This window comes from Spermophilus citellus (assembly GCF_964194105.1).
Source record: "Spermophilus citellus genome assembly, chromosome: 18".
Classification (NCBI taxonomy): domain Eukaryota; kingdom Metazoa; phylum Chordata; class Mammalia; order Rodentia; family Sciuridae; genus Spermophilus; species Spermophilus citellus.
In genome coordinates this window covers 60,743,897-60,767,260 of record NC_138200.1, presented here as the reverse complement: position 1 = coordinate 60,767,260, position 23,364 = coordinate 60,743,897, and the positions used below count along the sequence as shown (strand labels likewise).

General features: G+C 46.0%; 2 protein-coding genes across 2 annotated transcripts in view; one reads left to right on the top strand and one right to left on the bottom strand.

Annotated features, from left to right (window-relative positions):
- ADAMTS18 (ADAM metallopeptidase with thrombospondin type 1 motif 18) overlaps nt 1-23,364 on the top strand; it is a 618,263-nt gene that overhangs the window by 14,593 nt on the left and 580,306 nt on the right. The window lies entirely within an intron of this gene.
- The window catches only part of VAT1L (vesicle amine transport 1 like), a 141,634-nt gene continuing 123,172 nt past the window's right edge, over nt 4,903-23,364 (bottom strand). Inside the window, exons 8-9 of the mRNA XM_081274867.1 lie at nt 8,589-8,672; nt 4,903-7,298 (exon numbers count right to left, since the gene is read on the bottom strand). Coding sequence (XP_081130993.1) covers nt 7,200-7,298; nt 8,589-8,672 — 183 coding nt within the window. The 3' untranslated portion in view covers nt 4,903-7,199. The remainder of the gene's footprint in view (nt 7,299-8,588; nt 8,673-23,364) is intronic.

The window sequence follows — 23,364 nt, the reverse complement described above, 5'->3', positions numbered from 1 at the left end:
GGGCATCGATGGGGCTGCTATGAGAGCTTCAGCAGTATCTGACACCTGATGAGCACTCAATATGCTCTAGCTGGAGTGGACAAGGGATTAACTGCTCAGCAACCCTTCTTATTAGGGTCTGGCTTTTGTCACTTGACATGGTTTTGGTATGGCTGTCAACCAGGTTGCCTGACCCTACCATGGCCAGTTACTGGAGTGGGCACCTGTTCCAGACTGGCCAATCTCTCAGCTCAATGATTGGTTTATGAATGGGCATATGACATAAGCTGGCTAATCGGAGCCTTCTTGAGAACACAAGAATTAGTAAAGGAAGTTATTATTTCTTGCCAAGAGGAGCTGGGAGCTTAAGTGAAAATGCTGGCCTCCATATTCACTAGCTGCTGGGAAGAAATCTCTGTCATGTGGAGTCCTGTGCTCCAAACAAGAGCCCTCTGTTTCCTGAGTGAATGTGCACAGGCCAATTAACGTCCCTTGAATTTAGCATCCTTATATGTAAATAGGGACAATACCCACTTTTCAAGTAGTGTTGCATTTCATTGGGGGTACGTGTAAAACTGTTGGCAAACAGCAAGTCCTCAGTAAATGTTAGCTTTTGTTTTGGTGTTATGGTTTGTCTTGATTCAGCTTCACTCTAACTCTGAGCTAGAGCAATGCTTTTGAAAACAATTTCAATCTTTGAAAGTGTCGGTGACCATGCCACGTGAGTTGTTGTCTTGGGTTAGTTCTGACTCCCTTATGTGAAGGTTTATTTTCTGGGGGCCTCTCATGGAGGAGACTCCCCACACCTCCAGGAAAAGCCTGCACCCCACCATCCCCACCTTGTTTTACTGTCATTGTGTTCCTTTTCTTCCACTCATGACAATTCCGTGGCACCTGAACTCATGGCCAAGTAGATTATGGATGGACCTTAGGAAAACAGCCAAAGAACAGTTATTCCAATATGGTACCCACTTCTGTTCTTTGCCTCTCATGGCTAGGCCAAGTAAAATAGTGTTCATCCTGGAAAAATTTCCCATGCTGTTCTCTTACTTGAGACCATTCTCCAATCATCACTTAGTCATCTTGTCTTTAATATAAAATTAGAGTTCTTAAAGTGATTGGAAATCCATGAATATCAGTCTCTTGGTGGATGCAATACCTAAGGGGACTGTAAAGCTACCCTGAGCTTCCTCACTGAAGATAATTACTTCTCCTAGAGAACTCTCTACACATGCCCCAGATGGGCATTTTTTCATCAAGTATGGTCATACTCTTTACTACCCAGATCACACAAGCTCTATCAAGGCAGCTCTACAAATACATTATCATTTGCACAAGAGATAAATCATTATCACATCATTGAGCCACAAACTCCTGGATATCAGTAGCTATGCATTTTTAATTTTTGCTGCCAAAACATTAAAATTATTATGCCAGGAACATGCTAGGCATTTGATGTTTGTTGAAGGAATGGAAAAACCTTATTTGAAGACATTCATGATCTGGCTTCTGGGATGAAACTTGGGAGTGATGGTTTCCATCAGGCTATGTGTATAATGCTGTACTTGATCTTCACAATAACTGACATACATTATTAGTCATCTCTCTTTAATGGGAGAAAGCTTAGATGTCAAGCAACATGCCTTAATTTGTCCCCTGGTTTGAAAGAGCCTAAGGCATATGATCTTAATCATTGTGTGTGGGTGGGTACATGTGCCTCGGCTGTGGGCTTCCATGGCTCTTCTCTGAGATGTTCCTTTGTATGTTTGGGTGCCAGTTTGAATACTCTGGGGACATGTTTCCCATTATCTTTGCTTGGCTGGCAACAGGAGATCTGCTCATTATGCTCCTGGCAGAGAATGCAAAACACTATTTTTTTTCTCCCATAAACAAATCTGGAAGCAAATATTGGGATCTGTGTGTTTTCTGTTATTTAACAAGAGCAGGAGGAAGAAGCTACTGAGCATTTTCCAAGCATCTCATTCTCCCAAGCACTGGCCCTCGGGAGCAGGGAAAGGAGCTCATGATTCTTGAGGGCTCGCCACATGCCAGACACTAGGATGGGTGCAGGAAGAACCTCTTTCAAGTTTCCCTCAGCATCACCTGCTCCATGAGGACTTCCTCTCCATCCCTTCCTTCATGGGGCTGAACCCTCCCTGCTTTTCGTCCCTAACATTGTATCCTTGACATTAAATATAATGTCATTAAATATAAATAAGCCTTGGGGTCTGTTTCTGTCCTTCCTCTAGACCTTGCCTGTCCAAATGGTAGCCCCAGTCACGGGTGCTGCTGAGCATTTGAAATGTGTTTATATTTACAACCCTGCTCGATCTGGATTAAAGTGCACACCTGAGAGTTGCAAATGAAAGAATGTAAACTGTCTCATCTTTGTTGACTACATGTCAAAGTAACATTCTTTATGTACTGTATTAAATAAGACCTATTAAAACTAAGTTGGTCTCTGTTTACATGTCACCACTAATGTGATGACAGAAACGACTGACAATTTGTATGTGGCCCACGTTATTTCTATCAGATAGCAGGGCTCTGGACTGCAGAATTTCTTAAGGGCTGGGCTATGTCTTATTTTCTTTTCCATTTCTAGGACTCAGAATAGGGTCCTGTGTCCAGTAAATTGAAAATGGGCTGTATGTAAGAGACCAAGGAACAGAACCCAAATCGGGAAGGGGGTGGCCTGCGCTAGTGGGACAGCCGAGTGGGCAGTGGGGCAGTTGTTACTAAGGCTGGAGTGTAGTTTATAGAAATCCTCAAGAGCTTTCCCCTTGATGTTAAAGGAGGAGTTCCCCAGACAAGTTACAAGTGCTCTGAACATTGCTTCCATGTCCCCTCACCCTCCCATCAGGCTTGTGGCTTCTTGTGCCTCTATCTGCAGCCATTGTGTGGCCACAGCAAAATCCAAGAGGCAAGATTGGAGTGGCAGAGCGTCAGCACCTTGTTGGGGGCAGTCATCTGTCGTGTGGGAACTGGGCCAGCACAGCAGCTTCCTTACCTTCAGAGGGACAAATCTGGGTATCACGCAGTGTCCTGTGCTGGCGAGCTGTTCTGGAGACCCCTGACGGGCTCATTCCCACTCTTGGCCTGTGCTTCTCGGGTTCACCTCCCAACACTATTTACCTCCGCATCTCTGTGGCCGTGTCTGGTTCTGGAAGACCCAAGCCAGGGGAAGGGCAGCCGGAGCATTGGTGCCTGCCTCCCGACTACCAGTGAGCTCCCCTCGGCTCCCTCCTCCCACTAAACCCTGAGTTTAAACTAATTGCCCTCACGCTCCAGGGCTTCACGTCATGCCTCTGCACACCCTTATTCCTTCCCTGGAAGCCCAAGATTATCTGCTTGGCCCCCAAGACCCTCAGACCTGGGTGCCAACTTCCAGAAAAGACTCTCCCCAACTGCACTCCATCCTCAAGATTTTGGGATTCTTGTTCTCTTTGTTCCTTACATATGCCCTCCAAAATGCTCACCTCTTGCTCTTCACAAATGTTCCCCTGTGCCCCAAATGGCTTTGGAAATGCTGCCCGCCATTACTACCTAACCTCACCCCCAACTGCTTTAAAAAAAAAAAAAAAAGGCTTCCAACTGCTAGCAGGCCTCCTTCCCGAGCTCAGAGATTGCAATTTCTATTCCGGGTTCATTTCTGGGCTGTGTTTAAATGTGGCAGTGCACCAGTATCGGCTCTGTGCAGCCAAGAGATTTATACAGAGAACACGGGCACTAAGAATGTATGAGGACATCTTTAGTACAGTGACTTTGTAAGAATTTCACTGACAGTGTCACTCCCTATTCTGGTTTGAAAATGCAGATTTATACGTGTGGCTGCCTGCAGAGAAATAGGGTAAAACGCCTCCTGGATGATGGATTCCTCTTTCGTGAGGTTCTAGCCCTTGGAAATAGATACCTCTGTTTCTCTTTGATAACCTTGAGAATTGTAGATCATGAAAATGGAAATTGTTGAGATGTGTCACAGACACTTGGATAGAGGGCCAGAAAAAAAAAAGAAGCTTCTCAACTGATATTAGTTGCTATAAAGCAAAACAAATGGAAGAATAACCTTGAAATAGGGAAACAGAATCCCCGGAGAATTTCTAGTGAGCAAGTCATGGCAATTTGAAGTGCGTTGTATTTTACCCTTATTTAAAAGGCAGGGCAATGAGGTGTGGGGTTAAGAGCGTGAATTCTGGTGGCAAAGGTGTGGCTTGAATTTGGCAAATCCTGGGTTCTAAGCTTCAGTTTTGTCCTCTGTGTGTGGGTGCGATGACAAACCTCGCCTCTTAGCCCTGTTGGGAGGGTAAGTGAATAGATGCATGCACAGCTCCTCCAGCAGCATACAGTGGGTGCCTGATAAATGTTTGTGATGGTAATTACTGTTACATTTTATTATCAGTCATATCTTTATCATCACCATCATCCATTCATGGTTTTATTAACATCACCTCTTTGTTAAGTGTTTTAAAACTATCATCATCATGTAACACTGGTTTTGTTTACATAGGAATTTTTGTTTGGAAATAGTTTTTGTTTTTAATGCTTCTTTTTTCAAGTGGTTTTACTTTCTTGCCTTGAGGGAACCAGAAAGTCTGTTTTGTTCATTAAAAAATTTTAAAAACAATCTAATATTCTCATTACATACACCAGGATGTTTGGTGTATGGCTAAATCAAACTAATTAGCATATGCGTTGGCTCCTATACTTACACTAAATCGAAAAGGCTTTTCAAAGGCTTGTCTCAGTTCAGCCCCTACTTTCCCTGTGGGCTCTTCCGTTTTCACTGAAGGCTGTCCTGCTGCCTTCTGATTTTTTTTTTTTTCATTTTATGTTACCCATCTTTCCGTTATAAGAGCGGGGCTCTCATCCAAATAGTGGATTAAATGATACCAGAAGAGGTTATGCTATGCTGAATACTTTATTTGTATTTTTATGTAAACATAATTTGCTTTGTAGGCACAATATAACAAAAGCTCTAAAGCCACAAACACATTAGACGATGCTTCTGTTCGCTCCAACCACCACGCTTCACTTGGGAGAAGCCTTCGCGGTTCCTCTAAGGCAAACCGAGACCTTCTTCACTCTTCCTTCAGAAAAACAACCAGGACACGGGGGAGGAGGTGCTTAAAATGGGAGTCCATGGAACCAGCAAATGTTCCCCCATTCTTCACAGCAGAAACTGACACGGTCGGTCAAACTCGAGCTTCCTCCCTCCGTATCCTGAGAGGAGAGGGTTTTAACCAAGGGGTTCGACAGGGAGGCTGGATTGACTTCACTGGCTAAAAGAACAGATGTGGGAAGGATGACGTTCATGCTTCTCTTTTGGACATAACAAGACGCCTGGAGGCCAGATTCCCCCCCCCCCCCCCAGGAGGACAGCCCTCTCGGGGCCAGCTCTTCCAGCCCTAGAAGATGCCATTTCTGCCCTGCTTCCTAGGAATCTCACCTGGAGAGTGGTCCCTTAGAAGCCCCTTTCAGCCTGGTTATGGGAGAAACATGACCAGTAGTACAGTGGCCAGTTAAGAGAGGTAAACGCCTGTTCTCAGGATGGCCCCAGACTGGACAACTGCTGAGTCCTGGGATAGGAAGAGAAGGTGACCTGAGTGTCCCCTCTCAGGACACTCTCGTCCCTTGACTTATCAGATGGCCACCCCCTTTCCTGTCCTCATAGTTGACATGCATTCACCACAAGGAGAGACCCTTTTCAGATCAATATTTGGCATAAATAAGTCATCACAAGCTTAGGAAAAACGGAATGCGATGAGTGAGGTGACGTGTGTGACAAAGAAACTCTGGAAACTAAGCAGGTAACTGTTGAGATGCACCCATTCCTGTCACGGGGGGAAGAGGCGGGTCCACTGTCGAGCTTGTTGGTGGAAGAACGGGGCATGTGGGAACCCCCTTAGGTCTTCCACAGAGCAAAAGCTAGTTGCCTGGGCTCCTTGTGTTTCTAGCATGGTTTGTGAGTAACAGATGAATCAATGGGCCTGGGAGAAGGGAAGGGGGAGGCCGCTTCCCGGGTACACCTCTCAAGCCCAGTCAAATGGGCAGGTAGTGGGTGGAGTTTCTTAGGAGCTGAGGAGCTGGCAGCTGGACAGGGTATACAATCAAGCAGTTTGGTCCCTGGTTCCTGAGGAGCAGGGCCCTGCAGGATGGCACCATGGCCCTGTTGTGTTGGAGGGGAGGAAACTGCACATCTGGCAGCATATAGTGAACAGCCACCTTCTGCATCCCTGTTGTCACTTGTTGGAACGTGCTTTGGCAAGAGAAGAGTTTTGCAAACATGGTCTACAAGGGAGCCCTTCCTTGGGGGAGGGTGGTGGCTTGCTACCAGGAATGGAAAATAGAAAAGTTGGTAATGCCGATGGCGAGTATGCAAACACGGTCGAATCTCGGTGACATTCGAATGAGTCCTACACATGGTGAGTTTTCTTAAAGCCTCCCCACTGCCATATACAGTTTGTCTCATGAGATGTGGCCTCAAAGAAATAATCTCTGTGGCTGGTCTTCAAGTACAAGAAGATGACCCATTTTTCTATCCTGAAAAATTCAGACCAGCCTCCCTGTGTTTATGAATGAGAACCAATGAAAGGATCCAGTGACAGAAGGTTAGAGGAGAGTGGCTCGGACCTATGGCCTTAAGACAGTAGATGGATGTCAGGAAGTTTTCCTCTTAAAGGGGAGAGAGGAGAAAGTACTGTTTGGAGAGTTTTTAAATTCATAGGCTCATGACGATCTCTCCTGGCCTACCTTCTTTCCCCCACGGCCAAATTGGCGAGTGCTCTGGTCAGAGACATTGCAAAGAGTATCATTGGCCCGAAGAGTGCTAGGACCTGGACAGCTTTCTGTGACAATACCTTTCAGTCCAAACGTATCTTCTCATCATCCTTGCCCACATCTAGTCTCTTAGGTGTCGGGCCGGTGGGCTATTGGCAAGGCTATTCTAGAACCATCAAGAAGGACCTGAAGATGGGTGGTTTGGATACCAGGGAGAGGGGAGAGTGTGATACACAGATCGGGAAGGGACGTAATACTGCATGGAAATGGGCTTGGCACTTAATTCCAAAAAACAACAGCGATCAACAGCTTCTTAGCTCAGCTGACTGCAGACGAACACGACACGCAGGGACTACAGCATGTGTTCACTGGGGCGGAGAAGAGATTCGCAGCGGGTCCTCTTCTTCCAAACCGTCCTTCACATCCTCCTGTCTGGTCCTGGGCTACTGGATAAAGGGCATCCGCTCCTTGTTCTCACTGTCACCCTCGTGGTCCTCCTCCTCTTCCCCCGCCTCGCTGGTCTCTGTGCTGTCGTTGGCCATCTGTAATTCAATGGAGGCCGTCAGGGGGGCTCTGTGACCCAACCCTCACCTTCCCCGAGCATCTGATGAAGCCACGCAGGTAGGGCTTCCTCGAGAGCAGTCATGCCCAGAGGTAGAGAAAGCGCCTCTTGTCCCCATCACCAGTACCTGCTGAGCTTCATTTTTCTATCAGATGCATGTATTAGCAGTGACCTTGCTGGGCCCATCCCAGATCTCGGGATGCCCTCTGTGGAGCTTGATGCCATCCTCTCCCCTTAAAGTCCAGTCCTCTATCTGGAAGGACTGTGGCCTCCTCCCAAACCCCAAGACACTCCAATACCCGTTCTCCACATCTCTATTTCTTTGGGGCTAAGGGGTAAAAGCTGCCTGAGGTTCAAAAACAAGGACAATGACATATGTGGGTGCAGGTCCCAAGCTCTTGGTCTGAAAGGTGAGCTTTTCAGCTCCAGCTGGGGTGAAGCAGGGCTTCTGCCAGCTGGGACCCAGTCTCATGGGGTATAGACAGCAGTGCCTCTGGGACAGCCAGTGCCAACTACCTTGCTTGAAAGCGATAAGCCGTTCTTGACCACTCAGGGGCCTGTCTCCTGCTACCAATGGTGCTGAAATAGACTCGTTCTTGTGTTTAAAGGCCACAGTGTCATGGACAGGGGACCCGGAATCCCAGCGCTTCCTTCCTAACCTTATCCCCTCATTCACCTTCAAACAGCCTTGGGACTTAGCATTTTGCAAAATGCTATCCATATTGTTATCAGCCACTGAAATATTACAAAATGCCCTCTCATTAAACTGACCTTCACCCAGTGATAATCGTTATTAGACCTCAACTATATTATGGTTGTAAAGACCAAATTGCTTTTTAAAATACACGCTTTGACTAAAATGTGGAATGTTAGTTTTTTTTTTCTCTTAAGATTGATGCAGCTCTGAGGCTCAGGAGGGGACACCTCAGAGGTGGACACATCAACCTGTCAGGTCCAGGAATGTGGGTTTCCCACATTCCTGGACCACATCCCTGGAATCCTCCCCTCTTGAGAGCTCACGGAGGGGTGGGGGTGGGGGTGGGGGGTGGGGTCTGCTTTTTCTCTCCTTTCCTGTCTGTACCCTGGCTTGCTCTTGACCTGCTCTTGCTGGGGCATTCCACTTTCCTCCTTAGCCCCCATGTCGGTGCCCAGGAGCCCCCATTTGTGAGGGTGTCTGATACCCAGCCCCTTCCAGCCACAAGCTGCCTGTGCTCCTTCTGCCCCTGGGTTCATCTCTTGTGTAGAAAGATTTCCTCTGATTGACACTCACCAGTGGAGTTGGGGTCTTTTCCACATCCAGAATCAACTTCCCGATATTCCCTCGGTCGTGGATCCGCTGCATGGCCTCCTTTACCTGAGACACAAGGTAAGAAGAAACAAGCCCTGGTTAGGTGAGAGGTTGCCCAGGTGAAAGGGGACCTGGACGGTCACACCGACAGCTTCCCACCAGGGGGCGCTGCAGTCCAAGCTCGGTGGTGGAACCCGCGAGGTCTCCTGGACCCTGGGGTGCAAGTAAATTTCTGGTTGTGTCATTCACGCGCTCTGGTCTTCCTTTACAAGAATCTCCTCCATCTAAAATCAAAAGGCGTGCGCTTTTGAAATAATTAGATGAAAATTTCTTTTACAAAAGGGTCTGGGAATGTTCTCGGGACTGCCAAGAGTTATATGATGCAGGATAGCAGGGCAAATTAGTCCGACTAAGTATTGAGCAATAAAAGTATTTTTGAGTATGATTAAGCCCTGTTTACTTAATATAATTCAGATTTATAATTTGGGCTAAATAAACCCATTATCTGGGTCTGAACTGCATTCAGAAGACAATTCCATGTTGCCTTCACCTGGGAGGAGTTCCTTTTAGAACCAGTAGTCAGACTGAGTATTTCTAGAAAAGATGACCCAATGTTTCCTTTCTGATGTCAAACCAAAGGATGTCTCCAGGGGACCCTCTGAAAAAGCAAGGGTGGGGCACAGACCCATGGTTTTATTTCATTCTGTTGCTGTGCAGAAAACTAACTGTAGGAGGCACTGTGAGGGTTCAATGAGATATGGAAAGGGCACCAGGGAACCCAGGTCTCTGCTTGGGTGCATGAAAACAAAACATTTCTTGATTTTAAAAAAGAAAATTCATAATAGATCTGGCCTAAACATTTTTCTCAAAATCTCTCACTTTCACATCTTTTTGTTCAATCATTCTGTCTGCAAATATTCAGTGAACGTTGCTTCTAGGCTAGATGCTGTGATTAAAAAAAAATAATAAAAAGTAAGACATGGTGGCTGATTTTGAGGAGCTCAGCCTGTGGCTGATGGAGCCGCATTTGCTTATATAAAAAAGCAACCCAAGTCTTCTACTCATTTGTATACACATTTGATAAAGCCATTAAAATGTTTGTATTTGAATTGCTTTTCTGGGACTTCATTCTAAAGGCATAATTCAATTTATGGGGGGAAATAACACATAAAAGCTACTCAATCATGGCACTGCTTTTAAAGGCAAATCTCTGATACTTTATCACAGAGTAAGACGGTGTCTAAGTGAACTGTGGCTCTTTCATTTATCTACTGAATAGAAATGTTACGGAGCTGTTAAAGAAAATAAAGATATACACAGCTAATCATCAAGAACACACAGGATTAAATGCTTTTGTAATACTGCAAAATGAGAAAACCTACATGTACATTTTCACATGCGTTTCTTTAAAGACATGGCTATTCTAAACAAGGAAGGGGCCACGGATCTATGATGAAAACTAATGTAGGGGAAAGAGGTGTCTTTGGCCACTAGTGGCCAAATATTATTTGGTAACAAGTTATCAAATCAATATTTAATATAAACTCAATGCCTCTTTAAATGCAGTCTTTGGATAACTTAGCATTGGTTAGAATCAACCTGTTTTATAGACAGTCAGTCTCATATGATTGTCAATTGTCTGACCCTAATACATAATCCAGTAGATTCTATATCTGTGGTGACATAGCTTTCTGAAGCGCCTTCACATTTACTGTGAAGCTACCATAATTGTTCCTTAATACCTGTGGAAGATGGTTCCAGAACTCCCCATTGGTAACAAAATCTGTGGCTGTTCCAGCTCCTTCTATAAAATGGTGTAGTCTGTATTTGCATAAAACCCATGCACATTTTTCCCTTATACTTTAAATCATCTCTAGATTACTTATTACACAATGTAAAAGCTATGTAAATAGTTCTACTGTACAGGGAATAATAACAAGAAAATCAATGTATATGTTCATACAACTTTTTTCCCTGAATATTTTCTATGAGAGGTTGGTTGAACCTGTGGATGCCAAATGTGTGGTTGAAGGGGGCCAACTGCACTCAGAGAATCTATAAACAGTGGGTGATATTTTCTAAAGTGGCTATTAGTGATCTCTTTCCTGCCATGTCCATGTGTAAGCCCCTCTCTTTGAGGGCAGGCTGGACAGAGTGACTTGCTTCTAACCAAGAGAACACAGCAAAAAGTAGGGAGATCTCCCTTCCAAGGTCAGGCTGCAAGAGACTGTCTTCCATCCTGCGGTCTCTTCTCCCTTCCTCATTCCTGTGGTGCAAGCAGCCAAAGTCCTGAGCTGCCCCATGGAGAGGCCCCTGTGGCAAAGAACGGAGGGCAGCCTCCAGCCAATGGGGAACTGAGATATTCAGCTCCATATCCTCCAAGCACTGAATCCTGCCAACTTGCTAAGGAAGCTTGTAGGCAGAGCCTGCTCCAGTCAGATCTCTAAGTGAGATCACGGGCATCTTGATGGCAGTCTTGTAAGAGCCAAAGGACCTGGCAAAGCCACACAGATTCCTCCCCACAAATTTGAGAGGTCACAAATGCTTTTTGTATTTAAAATATTCTTACCTTGGAAGAATTATACACATAATTCTTAGCTTACAAGATATTTTATAGATGTTATAGATAAGTATACCAATATTAAACAAAAAAAAAATAAGCAAACTGCCCCCAAATAGAAGCAAACCTGCTATTGGAGACGGAACTGTGGTTCTAAGTTGATTGGCTGGACTTCAAAACCAATGCTTTCTCTCAATTCCACCCAGACTAAGCAGCTTCATTTGATTCTCAAAGGCAAAGGAAAGAGGTAGATAATGTCTCCCTTAATGGCTCCCAGAATTCAGTTGTTTATCACTGTGGCAAGTCATTAAGCACCTGGAGACTCCAGGGAGATTAGGAGCAATTTTTAAGCTGTTTTTCTAATAGGATGGAGCCCAGGGAAACAAAATTTTTTCTCACCAGTAAAAGCTTATCATGATGCTGGGGGTGGGGGTGGGGGGGCTCTTGCATGGCCGCCTCTAATCTGCATAGTTTTGGATGCTTCTCTCTGAAATGAACTGACTCCTTGAAGTTTCTTATGTGGGAAGGGGATCAAGGGCTAGGAGCATTTCCAAGTGATCCCTTAATTAGTGAGATCACAATCACACAGTGAGGACTCCATCTTCCTTCGATAACTTAGATGGAAAGAACCATCATTTGCCATCCATTCTCTATGGGGCGCAGTGTGTGGCATGTCTGTGTTACTTAGTTTTTATCCACACACCAAGCCCTTAGGTGAGTACCTGCATCAGTGTTTTATAGATGAGAAAAGATGAAACACCCCAGGGGTCTGCCTCTGGCCGTCATCTGGAAGGTGGTGAGAACTGAGTGGGAAGTGAGAGCGGCTTCCCCTTTTCTGGACTGGACAAAACCCAGGACAGTGCTCTGCTGGCTGCACCCCAACACTGCTCTCTGGCAGGGGAAGCTCTGCAAACAGAGACTGCTTTCAAGTCACCAATTTGCAAACAGTACCTTGGTGGACCTTGGTGGATGACATCACCCAGACATGAGAGTGACGGGCTCCAGAAAGCTCAGTAGGACACTGGGAGACTTGTCTCCCTTGCAGATGCTAGACAGAATTTTCTAAAGCACTTTTCTGCTTACATTCAAGAGAAAAGCCTAGTAGACCTGCATTGCCTAATCCAATGGCCACTAGTCACACTAGGAACTGAGCACTTGACCAGTGCTAAGGACCAATTGCTATGGGTACCATGTAGGCCAGATGTCAGAGACCTCATAATCGTAACAGACAGATCTCGGTAAGAATTGTCAACATGAGTAAATATGGAAGTAAGATTTTAAACATATCGGTTAAATAAAATATATCGAAGTTAATTTTTTTTGTGTGTGCTTTTCTGAAGGTGGCTACTAGAAAATTTAAAACTGCATTTCCTGTTGGTGATGGAAGAAATTACCACTGACATAATGGTGTGAAATGCAAATTTATCCTCTTACCGTTCTGAAGGTCAGAAATCGGATATGGTCTCACTGTGCTAAAATCAAGCTGTGTTTCTTGTGGAGGGAGAATCCATCTCCTTGACCTTTCCAGCTTCTAGGAGAACACCCCCATTCCTTTGCTCCTACTTCCCTCCTGCTGTCTTCAAAGTCATCTCTCTCCAACTTGGACTCGCTGGCCTCCCTCTTTTAAGGACCTTTGGGAGGCTTGACGGATAATCACGGATGGATAACCTCCCCATCTCCAAATCCTTAATCTCATATGCAAAAATCCCATCTGCTTTGTGAGGTCACGGGTTCTGGGGATGAGGATGTAGACTTCTTTGGGGATCATGAATCTGCCCATCACAGGTTTATACCCACACAATAGACTCGCATGGAGACTGACAGGCACTAAATGTCCCCCCCGTCTGATCAGGACCAGGCATCTTGTTCTCCTGTACGAGCTGCGTCAGGAGAAAGCCTGAGGTTCCAGCGCCCTCTACTGGATTTCTGAAGGGTCTCCATAGAGCCCTGAGGTCTTTCTTTATGGGATGTCTCATCCACAGTATGCCCAGGGCCACCTAATAAGGGGTGGGCTCCAGCTGGGCTCTGCATGACTCTGAGACCTGGGCACCCCTCTGCAGGGCCAGAGGGACAGATACCCAAAGCCAGGACATACTTCTAAACCATGCTCTTGTTTTGTGGGCTCCCAGACTTCTCTTCCCAAGCATCCTCCAGATCATGTGGGAACTTCCCACCATGTGAGCAAGATCTGTCCTGGTGGTGCAGGTGGTACTCAAGGGTGGGGAGAGAAGGGGTTGGCCAGGGCTGGGAGCCCCCATTGTACTCTGGCCTGGGGGCCTGCAAATGTGACAGGCAGGTCAGGTTGTGGGACACAGTGACTGGGCAGTATGACAGGCAGGGCCTGATAACTGGCCATGGAGACAGAGGGCGGAAAGAACTGAGGATGACTCGGCTAAGAGGCGGTGACGCTCCACGCGCCTGGCATGTCAGAATGGGGTGCCCAGTGAGGGATTGGTCACTGTGCAACGCTAATGATGACGATGACAGTAATCCACATCTGTTCAGTGCTCTTGTGGTAGTCTTTGAGCTTCATCATGGAACAATGAACCCTTGGCTTTGAGATGCCGTGTGCGTCACCTAAGGCTGCTCAGGGGCTGCCTCCAGGAGCTGGGCGCAGCTGTCGGGTGCAGGAGCTGGGAGTGGAATCAGAGCACGGGGCTTTTCCTTTTCTTTCTCCTTGTTTCCTCTCTGAGGAGAAGACCGAATTCAAGTCCAGTGTTGTGTTTGAGGTCCTGCGTGTCCAGCCAGGGAAAAGCATCTGGCAGAAAACACCTACGTATGGGGCTTAGGAAAGAGGAAGTGGTAGGAGAAGCCCCCAGGGTCACTGGACATCACCTTAGTAAGTGCAGTACCACTTGGGTGTGGGCGACTTACTGAATAAGCCAGTCCACAATGAGAAGAGGGCCATGGAAACCTGAGAAAGATTCTTCTCCCATCTTCATCCCTAACAGGTCCAGCACCTGAGAACCAGGAGTAGGGCAAGCTGAGGGAACAAGGTGACCAGAGCCCAGGGGAAAGTCAAAGGCTGGCAGATGCCCTGGATCTTGGGTCATGGTGATTTAGAGAAGCTAGGTCACAGTGCATTGTGGGGAATGCCCTTTGCAGACCTCCTGGAGCTCCTGTCTCTTGTATTTGGCTTCCCATTAGACTCACCACCAACAGAGACTCTAGCCCCCAAGCCTATCTTCCTTGCATACATACATACAGTTCCAGCTGAGTCCCTCAAGGTTAAAGTTAGACACTCCCCAGCACAGAGGCTCTCCGGATGGCTTATCTAAAAGTATTTCACTGTGTAGCTGGACTCATGGAGGCAGAATGCCTGATATGTTCACCTGGCCCTGATGTACTGCACCCTGGCACAGCTGACCGGGTATCACTGGTCAGCATGCTCTTGGTGAAGTCTGGGGGTGTTCGATTCTCATGGTGTCATTTTACAGTGCAGTCATTGAGAAGAGAATTTAATTGGCTTACACTAGGCAAACAGGGACATAGTCATTGCCATACTTATGTTTCTGTACAATGGAACTAGGAGAGATGGGGTCTCCAGAAGTCAGAGGAGGGTTCATGGGCTGCAACCTATTCTTAGGGTGTTGCTCTCCTCATCCATTCTTGGGCTTCTCTGTGGACTCCGTGTTAGCTGGCTTTGCATTGCTGTGACCAAAAATACCTAACAAGAACAACTTAGAGGAGAGAAATTTTACTTTGGCTCACGTTTTTCAGAGACTTAGTCCATGATGGGCCAACTCCATTGCTCTGGGTCAAAGATGAGGCAGTACATTACGGAGGAAGGACCAGGCAGAGGGAGAAAGGGGAAGGGGCTGCAAGGCAGATGAACCCTTCCAGGGCACAACCCACCTCTTCCAGCCACACCCCATCGGCCTGCAGTTAACACCCCGTCAATCCATTCAACCTAGGATGGACCGATTACATTACAGCTTTCACAATCCAACCATTTGACCTCTGAATTTTCCTGCATTAACACAGGAGCTTTTGGGGGATGCCTCGCATACAAACCCTACATTTTACTGGGTCTCTTGTCCATTGGCTTCCAGTTGGTTCTGACTATTGAGAGACGCTGGAAGTGCTCAGAGGCCAAGAAGAAGGTCAAGGAGTTTCCTTCTTGGTCCCTGCCTTGAGCCAGGTCTCTGGCAGTACCTAGGCCCCTCTGCAACTGCAGCTCCTGTTGGGTCCCAGCTCCTTCTCTGGAATCCCATAATACATTTTCTTCCCTGTGCCTCTTGGGCCAAGGGATGGGTGAGATCTTCCTACTATTGCTAATTTACAAACATCTCAATAGCCCTGAAGCATCTCAGCAAATGCCCCCTTCATTTTTTTAAACAAAAAGCCTTTGCCAACCCCAATTAAATGTGCCACTTGTTTCCTTTCAGGATACTGACTGATACAATTAGATTTTTTTTAAAAAAATACAACAAATGTATTGAGCATGCTCAGTGTTAAGCCCTGGGAAGTGGTGGAAAGCAAACCAAACATCTGCAAGACTCCCTGCCCTTAAGCTTATGGTCTTTTGGGGATACAGGCTTGCTCCAACAATGACTGCACTGTAAGATGACACCTCATAATTGCTAGGATGGTTTTATGAAGATGCGGATGAGGGATGTGACCTGGTTGGGAGACCATGGAGAGCTTGTCTGAAAAGGTGATAATTGAGCTGGGATTTAAAGAATGAATAGGATCGACAAATATATGGAAAATGTTCACCATCTCTAGTAATTACAGAAATTCAAATCAAAACTACTCTAAGATTTCATCTCATGCCAGTCAGAATGGCAGTTATCAAGAATACAAATAAGAATAGGTGTTGGCAAGGATGTGGGAGGAAAAGGCACACTCATACATTGCTGGTGGGACTGCAAACTGGTGCAACCACTCTGGAAAGCAGTATTCAGATTTCTTAGAAAACTTAGAATGGAACCACCATTTGACCCAGATGTCCCACTCCTCAGTCTATGCCGCGTCCGGCGAATGGGACCGAGTCCGGCGGGAGATGTCGGGATTAAAAAAGACACAGGAGTCCGAGGTCCTTCATCCAGGGGGAATCTGACTTTATTATCTCAGCTCATACTTATATATTTCTTGCAGACAGAATGGAAAGTTATTCGTAGGCGGGAGCAAGGAGGAGGGGAAAACAGGTGGTTCATGTCGACTCATAATGAGCCTTCAACCAGGAACCTTATCAGACCCAAGCAGGTCAGGGCGTCCCCACATGACCATTACAGGCTGAAATAATATGAAAACAGACACCACAAATCCTTCAAGGCCTTGTGAGCTCCTTCAAGGCCTTGTGAGCTGGCCTCTTTGATGTGCACAACAAGAAACCAGGGCTGGATCCAAGCCCTGGGGGCCGGGGGGAGTCCGTACCAGCAAGTCTATACCCAAAAGACTTAAAATCTGCATACCATAGTAATGCACCCACATCAATGTTCACAGCAGATCTCTTCACAATAGCTAAACTGTGGAAGTAACCCAGATGCCCTTCAGTAGATGAGTGAGTGAAGAAGCTGTGGTATATATACACAATAGAATATTACTCAGCATTAAAAAAGAATAAAATTATGGCATTTGCAGGTTAATGGATGGATCTTGGAGAATATTATGCTAAGTGAAGTAAGCCAATCCCCCCAAACCAAAGGCTGAATGTTCTATCTGATAAGTGGATGCTGATCCATATTGGGGGTGGAGGGGCATGGGAAAAATGGAGGAACTTTGATTGGGCAAAGGGCAGGAAAGATGGTGAAGTGAGATGGACATCATTACCCTAGGTACATGTATGACTGCACATATGATGCGATGCTACACCGTGTACAATCAGATAAATGAAAAGTTGTGCTGAACTGTGTACAATGAATAAAAATGCATTCTGCAGTCATCTACACCTAACTAAAATAAATTTTATAAAAAAGAATGAATAGGATTTAGTTGTGGCCATAGGGGGACAGAAGCTACTCCAAGCTGAGGGAGCAGGATGCAAAAGAGAGCTGGAAAAAGTCTGCTGGCCCCGGAAGGTAGGTCGGGGCCATTGGTACTATATTCCCAAGAGTTTCCCGAAATACTCATCTCCATTTCCCATCCACCTGCATGGTTTATTTCTTCATTCTTGGGCAACAGGGCTGGTTAACGATGCTCAGTCTTTGGGGTCTCATTTAATGCTTCACAATATTCAATTTCCCCTTTGCATGGTGTGAAAGGCACAGAGTCATTAGGGTACAAATGACACCACTTAATAACCACAGCCCTTGGCTTGTGTTACTAATGGTAATAAGCATAGCCACCTAAAGTAGGAAAAAATAATGATGAATGATTCCAGGATCACTGAGCCGATCAGATGATAAATTAAAAGCGTTGGAAATGAAGAAATGAGCAACAGCCTAATCGAGAAGCACATCTACCAAAGTCATCTGTGGAATATGGCTCACATCCATGACATCCATCTCCGGGAGGGCTTGGGTGTGTTTGTGAAAGGAATACTCATTTCAAGTAGGACTGGGGTCTGCAATTTCTGGGTACTGCTAAGTAGCCAGGGGAGTCTTAATGTAAGTAAACTCCAATATTTTGATGGAAGAGCAACTAGAAAAGTACAGATGTCAGGTCCATGGATTGACCCACTGGCAAGGGAGAAAAAGGTTCAAACATAATTTCCTTTTTGGAAGAGATGCATAGGGAGCTTCAGCAGGGCATGGACTAGGCTGGGCCTAGGGATGTGACCAAGGCATAATGTGTACAGAGGGGCATTCTCAGGGCCATGTAATGCAGGGTCAGCACCTGAGAGCAAACGCTGCCTTGCACCTGACACCCTAATTGCCTCTCTTGGCCATCCCTGCAGGACCAGGACTGGGTGAGCTATCACTTTTAAAGGAAGGGAAACAGAAAGGAAGCCGCTAGAAAGGAAGTCTCTACTTGGTAGCAGGATGGTGAATGGGGATGATTTAGGAGGATTTTTCCCAGGGTCAGACATAGGAACATCCTGAGGGAGGAAGAAGGGCAAGGCAGCATGGTCTGGATGGAGTGCCTGGACCTCCGGTCCTGGGTGGCTGGGTGACACTGTCTGCCTTGGTCCTGCATCGTGGTCACCAGGAGTTCAAATGAATTAAACACCTAACCGAAGCCAGAGCATCCCGTGGAGGTCTATCTAGTCCACAACCAAGCCAGAGAGTGTGTTCTCATCCTCTTCTATTCTAAAGCAAAAGCTGAAAAGAATCTAGTGAATTGTCTCTAGTGTTTGTATTTATTAGCAGTGTTCCACGGTGTTGGATTTGGATGGTTGAACAGAACTGAAGTGGACCCTCAATGGATCCCATTTCAACGTGTGAATGAGGCCTGGCAGGAGGATGTGGTGCCGCCTCTTCTGGAGATGCTCAGTCTCTCAGAAAGACCTGAAGAGGAATATCAGTTGTACCATTTTTTTTTTTTTTTTTTTGTATTTGCTGTACTGGGGATGGAACCCAGGGCCTACTGCATGCTAGATAAGTGCTCTGTCACTGAGCTACACCCCAGGCTTTTGTATAATCTCAAGAAAGATGCTTGAAAGTGTATTGGGCACAGAAGAGGAGGTAACCTGTTTGAGATGGGGTAAGGGTGAAAATCGGAGAAAGTTATTGAGAAGAAGTGACATTTATTCTGGGACTTGAAGGTGGAGTAGAAGTTTGTCACCCAGCCAAATAGAAGGACGCAGAAATAATCTGAGGAAATATTGCTCTGTGTAGGGAGTTGAGGGGTTAATAAAACCCAAGATCCACTGCCCCTCAATTGTACAAGAGGAAAACTTCCAAAATATATGTCAAACTCATTCTTGCTTTGAATTTTTTTAATAGAACAGAATGGAAAGCAAGATTATTATTTTTTTAAGAGAATTTCAATATTTATTTTTTAGTTATCAGCAGACACAACATCTTTGTATGTAGTGCTAAGGATCGAACCCGGGCCACACACATGCCAGGCGAGCGTGCTACCGCTTGAGCCACACCCCCCAGCCCCTTGCTTTGAATTTTTTAGAGGAAAAAAAAAAAGGGCAAGAGATGCTGCATCTTTGCTTGCAAGATTCTAGTTCCTTCCTGACGTTGTAACTGCCTTGCTTTGAGGTGGCGCTGGTTTTGTTTATTTGCAGATTAACAACAATATCACTGTCAGTGATGGTTGAAGTTTTCATCTGGAATTGTCAAATGTGAGAATTTGTGGGAAAGTGTTAAAACAAATTGTAAGGAGTCCCAAGACCCTTCAAGGTCTTGTAGGTTCTTGAGTGGGTGCCCATCTTTGAAGAGAATGATGGTCAGACTTAATATTTGGAAAGGACAGTTTGGAGGGTACAGGTGACTTTTCCTTTAGGGTTAGAAAAAGAGGGCTGGCTTACAGGGATTTGGGAGCATTTTAGTACTGAAGGGAATTGAGATCTGTTGATGATGTCACTTAGACCTCACTGTCATTTGGACAAATGTCAGGGTGATGGTGCAGATTTATAGGTGGCCCAAGAGGCAGAGTCTGGGGCAAGTTGTCTGGGAACCGTGGAATGATCTAAAGCACAGAGTAGAAATACAGAGAGATCCTATTTGTGTAAGAAGCATTTGTGACCAAAGCACTCCTGTAGAAGGCTGGCTGTGTGCCTTACCCCTCCAAGCTGGCTAACGTGGGTGGGGGGTGGGGTTTCTGTTGATCTTCCCGCTTGGAGGAGGAGGACGGGGAGGGTTACAGGCTCTGAACCTAAGAGCATAAAACATGAATCACCACCTTCCCATAGGTTGTAGGTGAGCACTGCAGGTGAGTACAGAGGACATGGCAGGGGTGGCGAGTCCACAGAGTGACAGAGGATGTTGCTCATCACTGTCACAGTAGCTGACATATGACTAGGAATCAGCAGGTGCGTCACCAAGCAAAGCACCTTATATACATCATCTCATTTCATGGCATCCACCCCGTGAGTTGTGTGGGAGTCTGTCAGGCTGTCAATCGGGGGTACATAAAAACATCCCTCCTTTTTTTTCTTGAGTCTGTGGCTCATGAAGGAGAGTTGAAAGAAGAGTGAAGCTGAGTGATGTTAGTGGCTGCCAACTCACCTGTCCCCAGGTTAGACAGTGGGTTAGGAAGGCTCGGGCTCCATGACCATCTCTGTACAATGATAGTGTTCAGTGCACTTAGTTGTCCTAAGAGAGGGGCCTGGGATCGGGAGAGTCATGGAGCCCGGGAGAGGAGTGAAGTCTGGAGGATGCTGGGCACCAGGCTACAGACCAACAAATCATTCCCTCTTGAGGGATTCTCCCAGGAACATGGGCATTTAGAGACCAATGGCTCCTTGTTGTGGGTTGTCCTATACACTGCAGGATGTTTAAAGGAAATCTGTCCTCTGCTCTCCAGATGCTTCCAGACATTGCCAAGTGGCCCCTTCTTGCTAACTGCCTTCAGGTGGGAACTACATAGTGTAGGAATGTGTTGCCCATCTCCATTCTTTCCATTGGTCAGTGGGCGCTTCATCTTCATCTCCACATCACGAGGGAGTTGGCCATAGGAGATTTGGTTCTGCTCTCCAGGACTAGGAAGAGTGTGTGGCTCATGGCCCAGTGGGAACTGAATAACAGAACACACTTGGTTTTTGACTTCAAAATGCTTCTGTGATTAGATTAGCTTTTCTCAAAATATGATGGCTGCCTGCATCCAAGTCACGTGTGCTGCTCTAAGGAAGTGACGTTTGGCCACACCCTAGCCCCCTCTGTTGAGACCAGCAGGCTGTCCATTTCCAGTGATTCTGGGGTTCTGAAGTTCTAGGACCTTTGAATTCAAACAGGGCTTCACTTAACAAATACTGGCTGCCTGGTGACTCATGGCTAGGAACAAGAAAGATGAGCCCCTTGCTTGGCTAAGAACCCCGAGAGGGTGAGATGATTGACATCTGGGTAGGGCCTTGTTTAATGCCTGGCATTAATACCATGCCATGCTGCAGAGCCACAGAGCACAGGACAGCTCCTTCCTCTCTAGGGCCCTTGATGAGGAACCGGATCTCAGCTGTGGCGCTGCACAAGCACCAATTAGATTTCTGCTTCGTGCATAAAGAAACCTTTGGGATATTGTTTTACAATTAATTAAAACCACTCACTGTCTCTATGTGTCCTCTCTGGGACCCAGCAGCTGACTGCCCTCTGCTCATGGTTAGAGAGGCTGATCTCCGTGATGGTGGGGTCAGAGGATGTGTGACAAGTTAGAACCAGTGGGTTACTACAGCAACTCACGGCCCAAGGAATTATGAGCCTGATCTTACTGCGATGTGAGTGGAGATATCAGAAGCAGGACTGCGTGCCGGAGGTGCAGCCGGCATTTCCAGGCAGGAAAGAGCAGGAGGGGGTGTGACCCTATGGCAGGTGGAGATGCACATGGTTGAACGAGGAAATGCGATCAGTGTTCTGCCAAGCTCCCACCTCAAAATATATATATATATATATATATATTCCCAGAAATAAAACTTTATTTGGTTTTTAACTATAACCAGGTAAACAATTGCATATGGACACCAGTGTAGAAACAATACTCTCTGAAAAATAACACTCATACACAGCTAAACTAATCGTTCTTTTTGTTTTTTAAAAATTATGAGCACATGGTAACATCTGGGAAGTATATCATTTTCCTAGGGCAGCCATAACAAAGTACCACCAAACTGGGTGGCTGAGAAGAGCAAGAATTTATCCCTAGCTCTTTTATTTTTTTAAATTTGAGACAGGGTTTCATTTCATTGCTTTGGTCTGCACCAAGTTGCTGAGGCTGGCCTCCAGCTTAAGATCCTCCTGCCTTAGCTTCCTGAGTTGCTGGGATTAGAGGGGTGCACCACCACGCCTGGCAAGAATGTACTATTGCGCAGTTCCGGGGACAGAAGTTGAAATCAAAACAGCAGGGTTGGGCCCCCTTGAAGGATTAGCTAGAGTCTTTCTCAGGCTTCTACCCTAGTGTCTGGCAGTTGCTGACAGTGCCCAATGAACCTTGTGGACAGCTCACTCCAGAGTCTGCATGGTCCACCTTCACCTGGTGGTTTCCCTGTGCCTCTCTCTCTCCCTTCTTACAAGGACACCAGTCATTGTTGGATCAAGAGGTCCCCCTACTCCAGTCTGATCTCCTATAGCTATCTGCAATGGGACAACATCATGATACATTTGTAACAACTGTTTCCAAGTAAGGTTACGTTTGAGGTTTAGGGAAGGACATGGATTTTGGAGGGACACTAACGCAGTATAGCAGTAGCAGCTTTTGAAGTTCGTTTTTCAATTTCTTGTGTTTTGGATTTTTAAACCGTTTTATTATAAAATAAAACAGTATCAGGTCAAGAAATAGAACTTTGCCATCCACCTCAAAGCCCCCATCTTAACCCTTGCCCTTCCCCGAATGCCACCACCCTGATCCGGACGCTGACAGTGAGCACTTCCTTACATGTCTTTAGTTTTCACCCAGTTTTACATCCCTTGGCACCATAATTTTGTCTGCTATTCACACACACATACACACCCCTCTATACCTTTAAGTCCTTTTAAATCTACAAGTTCTTCTTCAATTTTATTATTGTCCTCTGCAAGCTCTACTGAAGATTGACCTGCGGAGTCTGCCACCTCTGGACTGTGTGGATGTCAGCCAGCCAGCAAGAGTCCTGCATAGTTCCTCCAAGTTGGTAGGAGTTTTGATCAGATTAAAATGTTCCTATGGCCAAGCCCATTGGTGCTCTTAGGTCCTCTTCCGGGAAGGCCCACAAGAGTTGACTGGCTCTCTTTTCCCAAGACCAGCTCAGTGCTAGATGCATTGATTTTCTGGGGGTGTGAAAGTACTCTCCTAATTCAAACACTTTGTGTTCATTTATTAGCTGTCATCATTTGATCAGGAAGTGACATCCCTCCAACTGCTATTTCATTACCAGTGATAAACAGTTCACATTGGAAAGAAGAATCGACTCTGTCATATGGCACAATAATGCCTTTAATAACAATCAAAGGAATGGAATTAAGTTTGATAGTTTCTTATTTGCTATTTAAAAGCAAGAGTTGGAGCAAAATGTCCATCAGGAGAGGGATGGTGAAGGAAGCACAGCTTATTCCTGTCAGATCACCTCTCCCATTTCTTCCTAACATAATAAGCAGAGCAACTCCATATTTAGTGTGGTCACATCTATGTAAAATATATATTAATGTAAATAACAGGTTATATCATAACCCTGGG